This window comes from Rana temporaria, chromosome 5, assembly GCF_905171775.1.
Source record: "Rana temporaria chromosome 5, aRanTem1.1, whole genome shotgun sequence".
NCBI classification, from domain to species: domain Eukaryota; kingdom Metazoa; phylum Chordata; class Amphibia; order Anura; family Ranidae; genus Rana; species Rana temporaria.
This window is the reverse complement of record NC_053493.1, coordinates 314745382-314761753: the sequence shown is the minus strand read 5'-3', so window position 1 is coordinate 314761753 and position 16372 is coordinate 314745382. Positions and strand designations below refer to the sequence as shown.

Sequence of the window (16372 nt, the reverse complement as noted above, 5' to 3'; positions counted from 1 at the left end):
TTTCTTACCTCCGATGCCATGGATGGGGACAGATGGCATGTAGGAGCTGCTGCCTTGGTCTTTAAAATGGAGATACTAAAACACCTTCACTTCCTGTCTAAAGAGGATATGACGATTTTGATGTTACATCCTATATAGGAGCTAAATAGAAATACTTACACTCATACTAATGTTTGGCCAGGAGATGGCGCAAGCGTAACAGCTAACCTGAGACAAACACAATTCTGGCTTACTAATGCAATAATACATTAGGTTCTTGGCGTCCTACACGAGGAGGAGTGACGCCGGCTGGCGAGCGGTCTCCATCTGCTTGGCCGCTGGTGCCCTCTCTCCCCCACTCGCCGCCAGTGTGGCGTTGGTGGCATTCCCCTTGGCTGCCTTGGAGCATTACTCCCCAGAGTCTTACACGTTATTCCCTCTTTTTCTCTTATGGATACCATGCACTTCAAGGATCGCTGTGTTGACTTACCAACATCACAGTGATGTCCACATTCACACAGTTATCACTAGGGTTGTCCCGATACCGATACTAGTATCGGTATCGGGACCGATTCCGAGTATTTGCGGGAGTACTCGTACTCCCGCAAATACCCCCGATACTGAAATAGAATACTCCCCCCCCCTCCGCCGTCGTTACGCCGCATCCCGCCGCCGTTACGTCGCATCCCGCCGCCGTTACGTCGCATCCCACCGCATCCGCGCTGCCGCCGACTGTTTAACACGCGCGGTGATTGTAATGAATGGCGCTGTGCCGCGTATAGACACTCCCCCTTGCTCGGGTGAACTGTCCAATCCCGAGCAAGGGGGAGTGTCTACGCAGCGTGGCACGAATCATTACAGCTGCGCCGCGTACAGCTGTAATGATTGGTGCCGCGCCGCGTATAGACACTCCCCCTTGCTCGGGTGAACTGTCCAATCCCGAGCAAGGGGGAGTGTCTGTACGCAGCGCGACGCCAATCATTACACTCCCCGCACGTGTTAAACAGTCGGCGGCAGCGCGGATGCAGGTAAGGGGGATATGGGGGGAGGCAGGATTCCCCAGTCTGCTTGAGTTTCTTCACTTTCCTCCAGTCTTTTAATACTGAACGTGGTATGCCAGCTGAAAGCATATAACAATCATCATGGAAGAAGGACAAGGGTGGCATTCACATGAGGAAGAGGTTAGCAGGAAAGCAACATTTGCCATTTCCATGGATAAGACCCAGCATGCATATTATAAGCAAACTTATTATTCCAAGGAAATCAGCAATGTCAGCGATTTTAATGAAAGTTCACAGTGATGCTCTGTAACCCACAACTACCCAGCTCCTCAGCATTAGATACAGGGTATTTACATAAAAAAATATTGTAAGTCTACACATAGCTTCTACTGTACTCTCCCTCTGAAAATGCCTGTTGCCGCATACTTGGAGCGGTGAAGGAGCAATGTGTATACCACTCCTCCATCGCTACTGGTGGGAGACATTGCTGCATGGGGGGAGACAATGGCTGCATATGGGGGGAGACAGTGGCTGGATAATGGGGGGAGACAGTGGCTGGATAATGGGGGGAGACAGTGGCTGGATAATGGGGGTAGACAGTGGCTGGATAATGGGGGTAGACAGTGGCTGGATAATGGGGGTAGACAGTGGCTGGATAATGGGGGGAGACAGTGGCTGGATAATGGGGGGAGACAGTGGCTGGATAATGGGGGGAGACAGTGGCTGGATAATGGGGGGAGACAGTGGCTGGATAATGGGGGGAGACAATAGTTGCATATGGGGGGAGACAATGGCTGGATATGGTGGGAGACATTGCTGGATATGGGGGGGGACATGGCTGGATATGGGGGGGGACATGGCTGGATATGGGGGGGGACATGGCTGGATATGGGGGGGGACATGGCTGGATATGGGGGGAGACATGGCTGGATATGGGGGGGGGGGACATGGCTGCATCTGTGGGGGGACATAGCTGCATATGGAGACACATTTAAAAAAAAGTATCGGTATTCGGTATCGGCGACTACTTAAAAAAAAGTATCGGTACTTGTACTCAGTCCTAAAAAAGTGGTATCGGGACAACCCTAGTTATCACATTGGAATTCACTATTGGGGAGTACCCGCTTTGGCCGCTTCAAATTTTATCATTCTGCCTCGGGGTGTGCCGCCTCAGCTCCCGGGGCTGATGACCCCATACCCGACCCTCGGCCCTCTATGCACAATACCGGACATGTTGTGGTTCTGCAGATTATTGCTTACCTTTTCCGCTCCTGATGAGTGGTGTCAGTCACGAAACGCGTAGAGCTACCAGATATCGATTCTACCCAGCATACCATTTCTACATATACTAAGCATACTGGAATATACCAATGAACTACAAGTTTATAAAAATATCCTTTTTTACCTGGAGACCCATGCCCATTGATCTGGTTCTAATACTGTCTGCAATACGAACCCATATGTTACGATGCTATGCTTTTATTATTATGTTATCAAATTGTTTGAAATTGATCATATATTTGACTACTGGCTACGCATTTGACTACTATGTAACTTATGTGGTCCACTGTAGCCACGTATGACTTACCAGACATCACCTGCCATGTTCTTTCTCCTTGAGCTTATTATTTTTGCTCGCTTATTTACTATTATTGTACCATACTACCATTATTGGGACCATTGGCGTTTACCAATGAATCCCAATTTTACAAGTTTTTTCTAAGATGGAGTGACACGTCAGTCTGGATTTTATTTTTACTTACATTATGAACCTCTATGTTGCCAAGCCATATCAACCATATGCTATCATTATACCTACAATGTACTATATTCTACTGTAATTACTGTGCTAACATGCTATGTGTGTGGTTCTTGGTGCCAATGAGCCCACATGGTACCATGTTATGTTATTACTATGCTATCCATCTATGTGCAATAAATTGGATTATTTATGTTTTACTTAATGGCTACAAATGGTGTTATTGTGCTACATACATGGTTCTTGTTTACCATTTCCTACCCACCAGACACACTTTGACGTGTTCCCTCCTTGGTTCATACAAAGTCCCCCATGTTCTTCTCTTTTCCAATAATACATTAACAACACAGTGAATTGTCCTTTTTGAACCTAAAAGGTATCCTGGAGACATAACAGGGATTGACATCTTTTTCCTCTGGAAACATTTTCTTTTTCTTTTTTTATCACTATTTTAACTGACACTTCCATCAAGCTCTTTCTGCTTATTGTCTAATGGCTCTCTAGCAGTTTCCCAGGACAGAAGATGGAGCCTGAGAGGCAGGGGAGGTAGGCCACAGCAGGGATTTTTAATGGTCCGATTGGGAAGGTGGGAGGGCCCAGTGCTGGAATCCCGGCGGAGTATCCTGAAGGGAGAGAGAGTCATGTCCAGGGCTCTTGGAGGGTGAGGGGACAGGAAAGGGACTCAATGAGAATATTTGCCAGCACACCATGGAATGACGTAAATAGCGTCCAAACGGATGAAAGGGACTCGCCCGCAGGATACTGGAGTTGTCTTGACATTCTCCCAGCAAGATGGCAGACGTTGCGTGGTAGAGACGAGCCGTGCATGGCTGGCAGAGCTGAAGTATTTGCAGCAGTTCTGCTGAGGGTTGACATGCCGCTGGGGATATGGTCAGTCGTGCCTGCTGAAGACGCTCGCACCGATCTCGAATTTTCCGGTGGAAGGTGAGGAGAAGATGGCTGTGTGGTACGCTGTGGCGCCATGCTGTCTTGTTTCCGCATGTAGGGCTCAGGGAGCTGAGCAAAGTAGGAATTTACCCTGAGGTTTCCCCCTGCTTCTGCTATCGGTTGGTGCAGTTTCTGCCCATCGATCCGTGGATGTGGAGTTTAGAAAGGGCAGGTCCGTGGAGAGTAGGGAGACACGTCCATCGCGCTCAGCGTCCAGGCCCCCCCCCCGTGCTGTCTTAGTCTTAAACATTTTACTGTACCTATTGAAAATATTTTTTCTTTCAAATAAAGTTTAAGGTGCTTACAAAGACTCTACTTTAACAGTACCTGTCTTGCAACCTGCTTCCACTGCAATTTATGTATGTCAAACTGCTGCTAATTGGACTAGGGCAACAAGCAACCATCATGACCATGTTTTCCAGGATTGTTCTTTTTTTAGGGGGGGAATCTGAGTTTTTTTTAAAAAAAAAAATAAACATACATCTGAAGCCCGCCGCAGGGGTGAGACCAACAGGTCTCTATGCGCAGAGAGTAACATACATCATAAGAACATAAAAACAAAACAACAAAAATGCTAAACTCAGAGCTTTTTTTCTCAGAAAATAGGTGCAGGAACTCAACCACGACCCTGTTCAGATTTCAAAAACAGAAGGGTCTTAAAGGGGCATTAAATACCAGAATTGCATTACATACAGACTGTAGAGTTCAGGGGTTACACACAGAGTGCAGAGCTGTCACTTGTAAACACAGAAACCAGACTTCTGTGTTTACAAGTGATTGTAGTGAGCAGACAACAAAGGGTCTGAGCCAGAGGTGGTGGAACTGAGTTCCCCCAAGTTCCCCCTGAAAAAAAGCCCTGGCTAAACTACTTCCCCAATGTGGACTGGAGTCAGTTTAGAAGTAACTAGGCTCAAACATTGATATCCTGGACACAGAATGAGTAGGTGGTATCATGACTGGGTTGTAAATCGAGGAGACCTATACTTTAACTTGCGTTATTTGATTCATTGCTTGCTGTAGACGAGTCACCAAGCCAGCATGCCCAAACCTTATTACATTTATTGGGGCAACCCCTTTTGGCATAGGTAGCTTTGTATAGGGGTAGGATGGCATTAATCAAACCCCTCTAACATTGGATAGAAGGATGGGATGATTTCTTCCAGTTCATTGTGATAGCTTTACAAGCAAAGAACAATAAAAGATTAAGTATTCATCTGACCACAGTTACTGTCCACTGCTCCACCAGCCCTAACAAACAGTATCTCGGGTCACATGGGACCGGGGGGTTGTGTCCCACTCTTAATCACTGTAAGAACCTCTTGCCAGTATTGTTGAATTACCACACAGCTCCAAAAAAATGTGGAAGAACTCTGCAGGTTGGTGTGAGCAACGCCAACATGATGCGGAGTGGGCCGCAAACATTCCGTGCGGTGTATAATATGCTCTGTGCAAAATCTTGTACTGGCTGAGATGAGGGAGAAGGGGACATCCCAAATCTTCATCCAGTCGTCGTCGTCATCCAGTCCAGGAATGTCCCCTAACAATTTTCGGCGAAGGGAGGACAATTCAGGACTAGCAGCCACAAGCAAGTAACCATATAGGCCCGGATTCACAAAGCACTTGCACCAACGTATCTCGAGATACGCCGCGTGAGTGCAAATATGCGCCGTCGTATCTGTGCGCCGTGCACACAAAACTAGATACGCCTGAAAATAGGCTTAATCCGACCAACGTAACTTGCCTACGCCGGGGTATCGTGGGCGCATATTTACGCTGGACGCATCTGGCGCACCCATTGATTTTCTATTCAAATATGCAAATGAGGGAGATATGGCGATTCACGAACGTACTTGCGCCCGGCGCAGGCTACGCGATGTGCGCGTAAGTTGTACGTTCGGCCTAAAGTTATTCCTCATAAAGCAGGTGTAACTCGGCAACAGACGTGCACAGGTCAGCTGGAGAGCAGCTGTGGCAGCACCGTTACGGACGAGCTGAGCAACCACACTTGCAGGACATCACATATGTATGCCAACATGCCAGGGGCAGCCATGGTCATAGCACTACTGTGTACACAGGCACGGAGGAGGGCACGGGAGAGGATATACCGAACGCGCATGAACGTCTTTGGAATGGGGGAATTGGAGGTGTATCGCATCTTCAGATTCAGCCCTGATGCCATCCTGGAATTAGCCACAGCCCTGCATGATGAAATCACCAGCCAGACACAACGCTCACATGCAGTGCAGCTACTGGTCAAGGTACTGGCAACACTGCATTTCCTTGCCAGTGGATCATTCCAACGTACAAGTGGAGTCGTGTCTGGGATGTCACAATCCACCATGAGCAGATGCGTGCACCAGGTTGTCCCCGCAATCCTCACACACGCATGTCCCACCACATCATCAAACCCACCCATGAACATCTGCGGCAGAAGGCAATGCAGGATTTCTACAGAATTGCCGGATTCCCACGCACCGTGGGGGCCATTGATTGCACACATGTGGCACTACGCCCCCCCGTGCCACAGAGCACATATACCGCAATCGTAAGCAGTGGCATTCCATCAACATACAGGTGATAGCCGATGCCCAATGCCTCATATGGCACGTCCGTGCCAAACACCCAGGGGCCAGCCACGACAGCTACATATTCCGTCAAAGCAACATCCCAACAGAATTCGAACAGAACGTGTACAGGGACAGCTGGCTGGCTGGTGAGTGACATGGGTGTCAGGCATGACTGTCCGACCCCATGATGCAGACATCACAAGGGGCACATGCACGACTAACATCCTCCTGTCTTTTCCCTTTCAGGTGACTCTGCATATGCACTTGGGCCCCATCTCCTGACTCCATACCGGAATCCCCAAACCAGAGGAGAGAGAAGATGCAATGCTGCACACATACGTACCCGTGCAGTGGTGGAGCGCACATTTGGCATCCTGAAGTCCCGTTTCCGATGCCTGGATAAGTCCGGGGGGACCCTGTTGTATTCCCCAAACTTTGCGTGCCAGATCATCGGTGCATGTTGCGTGCTGCACAACTACACCATGAGAAAGGACCTGGAGATTGACATATGTGATGACCTGACCCCCGAACCAGACAGTCCCCCCCCCCCCCCTAACCGAGGCTACCCCGTCTGCTGAGGGAACAGCAGTCAGGAGTTGCCTCGTGGAACGCATCTTTGCACGTTAAACACACACATTCATCATGGCACAAGGAGAATGCACACATGCACACCACTGTGGTCCCTAGCTCACACACATCACATCCACTTCACATTGGTTTAGCCCAAGTTCACCATGCAGGACTTGGGAGCAGCAACGCCACGCCAAGGCCCCAATGGTGTTGCTGTCCATTCATACCACATTCACACGGTCGTGGGGGATAACCTCTCCCCGACGACCCAAGGTGACACACCTTGCTGGCAGGAATGTCACCCACATTCACACACCAGTAACACTGTAGCCTGCACTACTGAACGTGTGCAGTCACTACAAAAAAAATAAAAGGGATCATGCCATTGGCCGACATGGCATGCTCTTACTGGAGGACGGCACATACATCTATGCACGTCTCTCCCCCCAAAAAAAAGCTCATAATCTGAGCAAACCAAAAAAAAAAGCACTCATTTGCCCTGTCGTGGGCCAGGCCAGGTGCCACGGCTCCGGCTCCTCAGTTGTCTGGAGGGAGCCTGGTGGGGGGGGGGGCATCAGGAGGAGGATCATCCCCTGGTCTGTCACTCCTGGCAGATGCTGGCTGGCTGCCCTCCAACGCAAGGGCAATGCGGGTGAGGACAGAGTTCGTCTGAGCCTGCATCCGCAGCTGGCGGGTGGTGGTGTGCCGCTGGTGGCGCCTGCTCTGCGGTCCCTCCGCCTCGATGGCAGCAGTGTTGGCCTGTATAGCCACTCCCAGGCTCTTCACCTCTGCCACGAGGCCTGCTGCGGCCTGCAGCTCTCCAATGGCCAGGGTATGTCGCTCCAGGCTGGCCTGAACATTAGAGCCCTGGTCACCAGATGGTGATGGACCCCCTGCCACCATGTGCTGCCGCATGGCCTCCAGGGTCTGGGCATGGTCACCCATGCAGGTCACCATAGCAGCGCAGTTAGCGCTCACATCCTGAAGGCTGTCAGAGATGGAGCTGCTCTGCTCAGCCTGCTGCGTGAGGCACTTCTGCACAGCCAATGTGCATTCAGCCTGGGTCTGGGCCGAGGAGGCCAGGCTGTCTGCCACACGGCGCAGGTCACCGGCTAGAGCACCCATATGGCATGTATGCCATGCCTGCTCCCTCTGCAGCCCTTCTTGGAGGGCTCCGGGTACACCCCTGGTCTTCCGTAGAGCCTTCCTGGGGGATGGAGAGGCTTGTGCCCGTCCGGACGTGGTATACCTGGAGGGGGTAGACCTGATGGGCGGGAGGTGTCTGAGGGTCCGGGGAAGGTGGAAGCCTCCTCATAATGGAGTCATTCCTCTTGGTGGATATCCACCGGCTCCTCCACAACAACCTCTAGAGGAGAGGTGTAGGCACTCCCCTCCACCAATATTACCGGGCTTCCCAGGGGGTCAGGATGAGGCACAGGATGTTCCGGGGATGGCATGGGTTGGACACCGGCAGCAGATGGCCCAGCTCCCTCCAGCACATCTGTGGGTGACACAAAACATTCACATGTTGGTGGACCCACACACTTGTCACATGTTCCCTTGCACCCCCTCACATGCTACACACCGAATGGAGGATAAAACACACTTACCTGTCCAAGTCCTGCTCACTGGAGTCAAAGCCCTCCATGCCCTCCACCTGCTCCCGCTCCAGACAGCTGGTGATGACCTCCTCCTCATCAGTCAATCGCAGAGCAGAAGCTGGTCCTCCCGTGCCCCTGGCGTGCCTCCTCATACTGGCCAGCTTATCCCGGACCCGACGTCTCATTTCATTGATCTTCTTATTGATATCGTCGGGGGTCCTGGTCTCATGCCCAAGGGCATTGACATCCAGGGTGATCTTCTCCAGGATCTCCCTCTTACGTGCCCTGCTGGTCCTGGCACTGTGGGCACCATGGAGGTACACATCAAATTTGGCTATTGCCGATATCAGGATAGCCCTCTCCTCCATAGAGAAATTTCTCTTCCTCCTCTCCTTGGCATCTGCCTTCGCTCAACAAAAGTACTTTGCTTCAGGGGGGGAAACAAGCAAACGGATGTACTTTTGCGCTGGACGGGTGTATGGCTGGGCGTATTTATGCGCTCGGCGTAAGTCGATGGGCCGGCGTATCCTAGGAAGTTGCGCCGGCGTAGTTGTGAGCATGCGCACAGGGGTGCGGTCATACGTCCGCGTCACTGCGCATGCTCCATTTATGATACGTGGGGCGTAAAACACTGCTCCACACTCGGACCATCATTTGCATGGGGTCACACCCACTTCCACCTACGCCGGCTTACGCCTTCGAAATCTAAGCCACGCCGACGCAGCTTGGGGAGCACTGGCTTCCAGAATTCCATGCTTGCCTCTGCGCTGCGTTGGCGTAGCGCAAAGGAGATACGCTACGGCGGCATAAATATGCGCCGATGTATGTGAATCCGGGCCATAGTTGAGAAGTAGGCTTCTCCAGATTTTTCACTTGGAGGGAAGATTCTAGTTCAGAATATGAGAGCGCAACTGGTTGACCCAGAAATTTACATCTGAAGGCATGGGAAATCTGGGGGTATCTAAAATAGTAGTGATTGGGTAGATTACATTTAGATTGGAGGTCCTGAAAAGAGGACCAACTCAGCATTAGTAATATTATGTGCCAATTTAATATTTTTTTTGTATTTGGCCCATGCCTGTTGGTCTGGGATAGTGAAGAAGTGAGATAGGTTAGGATTGAGTCAGAGAGGCATGCGGAGAGCTGGTGCCCGGCAGAGGTGTCTGCAGGGCTTCACTAGTTTTCCATTCTTGTATGGTAGTGTACATGGAAAGGGTGAAGTGATGTGGGGACTTTTTCCCCCTAAACAATAGGCTTGTAAGGCCTCCAGGGATTTAACCATCTCTGCCTCCAATACTACAGCAGAATTAGTGAGATTAGGCTGAAGCCACCAGTGAGCAGTCACCAGTTGGGATACTAGAAAATATTTGTAGCAGCTGGGTAGAGCTAGCCCCCCCGCCCTGTCCACAGGTCTAGTTAGGGTGGTATATTTGTACCTGGGTGGCTTAAATCCCCAGATAAAGGACAGGAAGAGTTGTTTAATAGAATTAAAACATTTTTTTGAGAGCCACTGAGGGGAATTTAAAAAAAATATACGTGAAATTAGTTATAACTTATATTTTGAGGATGTTAATGCATCCAATTAGTGAGAGGGGTGGAAAATTGTTCCATGCCTTTAGTTTAGTCTTAATCCCAGCTAGCACCGGGTCCAGGTTAGATTTCACAAAGGTAGGTAAAGTGTTCAACCCACTGTAGTGGAAGGGAGGCGGGTGAAGAAGACCTAGCCCCCTTTGTCCACCGGAAACAGCTGGGACTTGTGCCAATTAACATGTAAACCCATGAAAAAGCGTTCATAATCTTGAGGGCACCCTGCAGTGAGGTACCAGCATCATTTAAAAAAAAAAAAAAATTCTAAGGGCTTCAGCAATGGGTTCCATGGTCAAGGCAAAGAGGGCCGGGGAGAGTGGGCATCCTTGTCTGGTACCCCTCTGCAAAGGAAAGGGGATGGACAGCAGGCCTTTTAGCCTTATGCTTGCCAGGGGGCCCATATATAATGTACGTATTCAATAAATACATTTTAATGGGAGTCCCATCCTCCGCGTCACCTCTCATAGATACGCCCACTCCACACTATCGAATGCCTTTTCCATATCCAATGTGGCTATCGTTCTAGTGCCCTGATTTGTGTGAGGGGCATGGATATTGGAGAATAATCTGCATATGTTAATATCTGTGGACCTACCAGGCATAAAGCCAGTTTGGTCCAGGTCTACAAGGGATTTTGACTTTGTTCAACCTGGTAGCTAGCAATTTTGTGAGGATCTTCAGATCACAGTTGAGAAGAGCAATCGGTCTTTATGAGATGCACAGCTTGGATTCCTTATCAGGTTTAGTTATGAGTATAATATGGGCCTCTTTCATAGAGGGGGACAGGGAGCCAGCCAGTAAACAGGTTTTATATAACTCAGCCAGTCTTGAAGCAAGTAATCCAATGTAATTTCTGTAGAATTCTATAGGTAAGCCATCAGGGCCTTACCCGCGGTTAAAGACTGTATACCAAGTATTTTTTCTTCCCTGGTGAAATCTACAACTAGGAGATTCCTTTCAGAGTCATAAAGCCAGCCTAACGCCAGGGTATCTAAAAGAGCGGTCATGGGGTCAAAGGCATTTGGTAAGGAGGAGGGATACAGTGTAGTGTAAAATCTTAGTGAATTCAGTTTAGATGCAACTGCAAGGGGTCTATCCTGTTGTGCCAACAGTTTTCTGTTCTTGTCGCCGAACTCAAAACATTCCTGTCTGCAAGATTGTATGCCGAGTCTAGTGACCTCGGAGACATGAAGATGTCATTCTCGTTTACGCGAGGAAAGGTGGTCAAAATTTGTGGAAGTAGTTGAGGCAGAGTATTGTTCTAGGGCCTGGTCAACCTTCAGTTGCAATGAGGAGACAATGTCTCTTTTCTCCGCCTTCACAGCAGCAATTTACTGCCCCCTGCTATGAGCCTTGAACGCAACCCAAGTCATCTCAGGGAAGGCAGACTGCATTGTGTGCCCAGTACTCCCGCAAAGGGAGGAGGAATTCTTTCTTGAACTGATTCATGGTTAAGAAGGGCTGTCCACAGACAACGTCTATAACGAAACACATAAGGCGGAGCCACGCACATTACGTCACTTCCGGGTACCATCAGCTGGAACCCAGTTGGAGCTTGCTGGGGTACAGGAGGCTATATTTTAGCCCATTCTCTCTGAGGCATTTGCAGATCTCTGTGAAGGAGCAGCGACGCTGCTGCACTTCAGGTGAGTAGTTCAGGGTACAGAGAGATCCTGGAGTTTTCAAAGGATAGCTTGGGTGTGTTCCCGGTGGCCACTAGCAACCTTCCCCGGTAATTGAGTAGCTTTAGCACAAAGGGTCTGTATGGAGCACCGGGTATAGATGGTGTAGTGGGGACCATGTAAGCCTGCTCCACTACAAATGTAGGTGGGAGATCCGTGAGGCCTAGCAGCGTGGCGAGGAACCCTTCAGCGAATTCCACAGGTTTGGGGCCCTTAGCCTTTGAAGGGAGCCCCAACACCCTCAAGTCATTGCGACAGAGCCTGTTCTCCATATCCACAGTCTTGTCATGCAGAGATTGTACCTGTTTCTGCAGGATCTTCAGCTCTCTGGAGTCAGTGTGGACCATGTCCTCCACCTGGGGGATGTGAGATTCCGCCTCAGATAGTCTGGACTGGAATTTGTACATATCATGCCTGATGAGATTAACCTCCGTGGTTACGGTGTCGATTTTGGTTGTCAATGTCTCCTTCAGTGAGGTTCTAGCCGCCGTTAGGTCCGCCGAGAATGGCTCTGCATCTCCCATGCTTGCAGGTGCCATCTGAGTCCTCGTTTTTACACAGGACGAGGAGGCGGGAGCCATTCAGAGTATCATGAGTAATGTCATGCCGGAGAGGTATCAACGACTTGCTGTCCTGTACCGTATGATTAAGATAATAGGAATTTTGACTTACCAGTAAATCCCATATCTTGGAGTATAGGACAGGGGTCTCCAAACTGCGGCCTGGGGGCCGGATGCGGCCCTTTCCTTGTCTTTATCCGGCCCTTGGGGCACTAATCCTCCCACTGATATGAGACACTATTCTGACATCTAACACCAACAATGGGGCACCATTTCTTCTACTGACACCAATAATGGAGCACAAATACTCCCTATATTACCAAAGATGGGGCACTATTCCTCCCAACCTAATAACAAATGTGGTGATGTTTACTCCTACTGATGGCAGAAACATTTCCACTCCCGCTGGCCATCGATCCGGCCCTCCTATAGTCTGAAGGACGGTAAACCGGCCTTTTGTTTAGAAAGTATGGAGACCCCTGCTATAGGGCATGGGTCCCTCCCTGCTTTTTCTTATTCATTGCTACTGGAGTTCAACTGGGTGATTAAGGTTATATGAAGGTGCAGGGGGGGGGGGGGGCGTTCCAAGCAAGGCTTTTGTTGGTGAACAATCGCCTGAAGTTAACTACATATAACCCATATTCTACTTGCTGCCCCATGTCCTGCAGTGTAATCCAAGATATCAGATTTATTGTTAATTCCATATTCCTATTAGTAACTACTTCAACAGTATAGTGCCTGTTTGCTGGCTTTACCTAACGTGTATGTAAACCCTAACAATTGGCTTCCCTTATTTGCTCAATTTTGGCATTCCAAGTATATTATTTGTGATATTTCTGTTCGACAAGTGAAAAAAAAAAACACCTGTTTATTTTGCCCGAAATCTTGGGAGCCGATTCCTTACTGTTCTCTCTGCCTGTGCACAAGGGAGGGGTTATGGAGATGAGGAGAGTTCTTTGCAAGCCATCAGAAATTAAGTAGACAAGGATGACATGTTCTTAGGGATTACGAGCTGTATTGACATACATGAACAATTCCAAAGGATAATTTTCTATTTACCGTTACCTTCCTAGGCTTATTGTCAGGAATTTCTGGAGCAATGAACCTCGGTTACCAACTGGCACAATTGATCGTATGTTAGCTGTGCTTAGCTCTTTATATTCTACTAAAATTGAAAAGCACTTTTTAAGCCTGGCCACCAACCTGCTGCTTGAAATGACCAGCAGGAGTCCAGATTATATCAGGCAAATATTTGAGCATCCCCTGTCAGAATGCAAGTTCCAGGTAAAGTACACAGTAATGTGTCTGAACTTTAGCTATTAAATTAATTATAGTTACGTTTTAAGTATATTTTTTTTAACCATTTGGTTGAAGGATTACACAGTTGATTCCAACTGGCGCTATCGCAGCACTGTTCTGACACCAATGTTTGTGGAAACTCTGGCTTCTCAAAGCAGCTACAGGTCTAGAACACAAGGATCCTTGTCAGAGGCAGAGCCAGGAGTAGCCCAACTGCGAGCCACTCAGCAGCACTATCAGTTTACACCCACACAAAATATAGGTATGTGGATTAGGGTGCAAAATAATTAAAAGATGTCATTATTTAATAGACATTTGTCATTTTACCATAAACATAACATTCTAATTTTAATGTTTAGGTGGTCTCCTTTTGTTAATTTTTTTTAGTTGCCTGTCTTGTAGAAATGTATAGATCTATTTTTTATTTACAGTTATAGTGGTTGGGGAACCTCTAACTAAAGAAATGTAAAAAAAAAAAATTATAACAAGTGAATATGATATGCTTTCAAAATTATTAAATGATTTTTCAGATACTGTTTTCCCCTTTTTAAGTAGTTTACATGACGTATGATAAAAACCTGAAACCTAACCAGTTAAAGGGGTTGTAAACCCTTGTGTTTTTTTCACCTTAATGCACCCCCCTTTCTCGCATCGGTTGTTAAGGACGCAGTGGACAGCAAAACAGTGTTTAACCACATGCCGACCGCCGCACGCAGATATACGTCGGCAGAATGGCACGGGCAGGCACACGGACATATATATACGTCCCCTTTTAAGCAGCAGCATTGTGGATGCGTGTCGCGAGCTCCGTGACTCCGACCACGGGTCCCTCGGGCATACCCGCGATCGTGTCATGGTGAGGAAGAAGGGGGAAATGCTTATGTAAACAAGCATTTCCCCAGTCTTCCTAGTGTCGTGTCACACACAGCCCATCCCCCTTCAGTTGGAACACATCCCTAGGCACACTTAACCCCATTCAGCGCCACCTAGTGGTTAACCCCTTCACTTACAGTGTTATTTTCACAGTAATAAGTGCATTTTTATAGCACGGATCGCTGTAAAAATGACAATGGTCCCAAAAATTTGTCAAAAGTGTCCGATGTGTCCACCATAATGTCGCAGTCACGATAAAAATCACTGATCACCGCCATTACTAGTAAAAAAAAATATTATTAAAAATGCCATAAAACTATCCCCTATTTTGTAGACGCCATAACTTTTGCACAAACCGATCAATAAACACTTATTGTGATTTTTTTTTTTTTTAACCCAAAACAAGTAGAATACGTATTGGCCTAAACTCAGGAATAGGTATTTTTTGGGAATATTTATTATAGCAAAAAGTAAAAAATATAAAATTCTTATCAAAATTGTCACTCTATTTTTGTTCATAGCTCAAAAAATAAAAACCGCAGAGGTGATCAAATACCACCAAAAGAAAGCTCTATTTGTGGGGAAAAAAAGGGCATCAATTTTGTTTGGGAGCCACGTTGCATGACCAGGGCAATTGTCAGTTAAAGCAACGCTGTGCCGAATCGCAAGAAGTGACCTGGTCTTTGACCAGCAAAATGGTCCAGGGCTTAAGTGGTTAAACAGAAAAATAAAAACTGCAGAACACATCAAAAATCACATCACAAACACAACAAATGCGATTCCATTGAAGTCTATTACACGCTAAACGCAGGAAAAAAAAGTCCTGACCCTTTAGAAAAACTCATAGATGTGAAGGTGTACCATAGGAAACCATGTTAACTGGACTGTAGTGTGATTTTTTGCAAACTGCAAAGCACACTAAAAAGCGCATAGGTGTGAACCTAGTATAAGAGACGATTCTCAAAATCTCCCTGAGCCTGGCATGCACATGCGCTGTGCTCTCTCCATTCAAATCTATGAAGAGTTAGTACTCTGTGGGATAATGAGTATGACCTGGCTGCATGCTTTTTCCAGGTAAATTACTAATAAAGTACAGAGGAGATAGACAACCAAGTAACTTTGCATTTCAGAAGTGGCAGCTGACTTATTTCTCCTCTTTTATTTAGGTTTGTCTAAATAATCTTTCACCCAATGCTGATCTCTTAACTGCCTACCAGAATTGCACCTGGGTGTTTTTCTTCCTTAAAGACTTGACATTTAGTATATACTAGGGTCGTCCCACTTTTTTAGGACCGCGTACAAGCTCAGATACTTTTTTTTCATGTACTCGCCGATACCGAATACCGATACTTTTTTTTAATGTCATGTGACAGTTTTCATACCACAATACAGACTAATGATATGAAGGATGTCCCTTACATTGGTGATCAGTGAGAAGAATGCTCCTTACATTGATGATCAGTGGGAAGGATGTCCCTTACATTGGTGGTCAGTGGGAAGAATGTCCCTTACATTGGTGGTCAGTGGGAAGAATGTCCCTTACATTGGTGGTCAGTGGGAAGAATGTCCCTTACATTGGTGGTCAGTGGGAAGAATTCTCCTTACGTTGGTGGTCAGTGGGAAGAATGTCACCTGCATTTGTGGTCAGTGAGATGAATTTCCCTTGCATTGGTGGTCAGTGGGAAGAATGTCCCCTGCATTAGTGGTCAGTGGGAAGAATGTCCCCTGCATTGGTGATCACTGGGAAGAATGTCCCCTGCATTGGTGGTCAGTGGGAAGAATGTCCCCTGCATTGGTGGTCAGTGGGAAGAATGTCCCCTGCATTGGTGGTCAGTGAGAAGAATGTCCCCTTCATTGGTGGTCAGTGGGAAGAATGTCCCCTGCATTGGTGGTCAGTGGGAAGAATGTCCCCTGCATTGGTGGTCAGTGGGAAGAATGTCCCCTGC

At 47.9% G+C, this 16372-nt stretch overlaps 1 protein-coding gene across 1 annotated transcript in view; it reads left to right on the top strand.

Moving 5' to 3' along the window:
• The window catches only part of PRKDC (protein kinase, DNA-activated, catalytic subunit), a 677570-nt gene that overhangs the window by 463050 nt on the left and 198148 nt on the right, over nucleotides 1-16372 (top strand). Inside the window, exons 58-59 of the mRNA XM_040354170.1 lie at nucleotides 13328-13538; nucleotides 13629-13815. Coding sequence (XP_040210104.1) covers nucleotides 13328-13538; nucleotides 13629-13815 — 398 coding nt within the window. The remainder of the gene's footprint in view (nucleotides 1-13327; nucleotides 13539-13628; nucleotides 13816-16372) is intronic.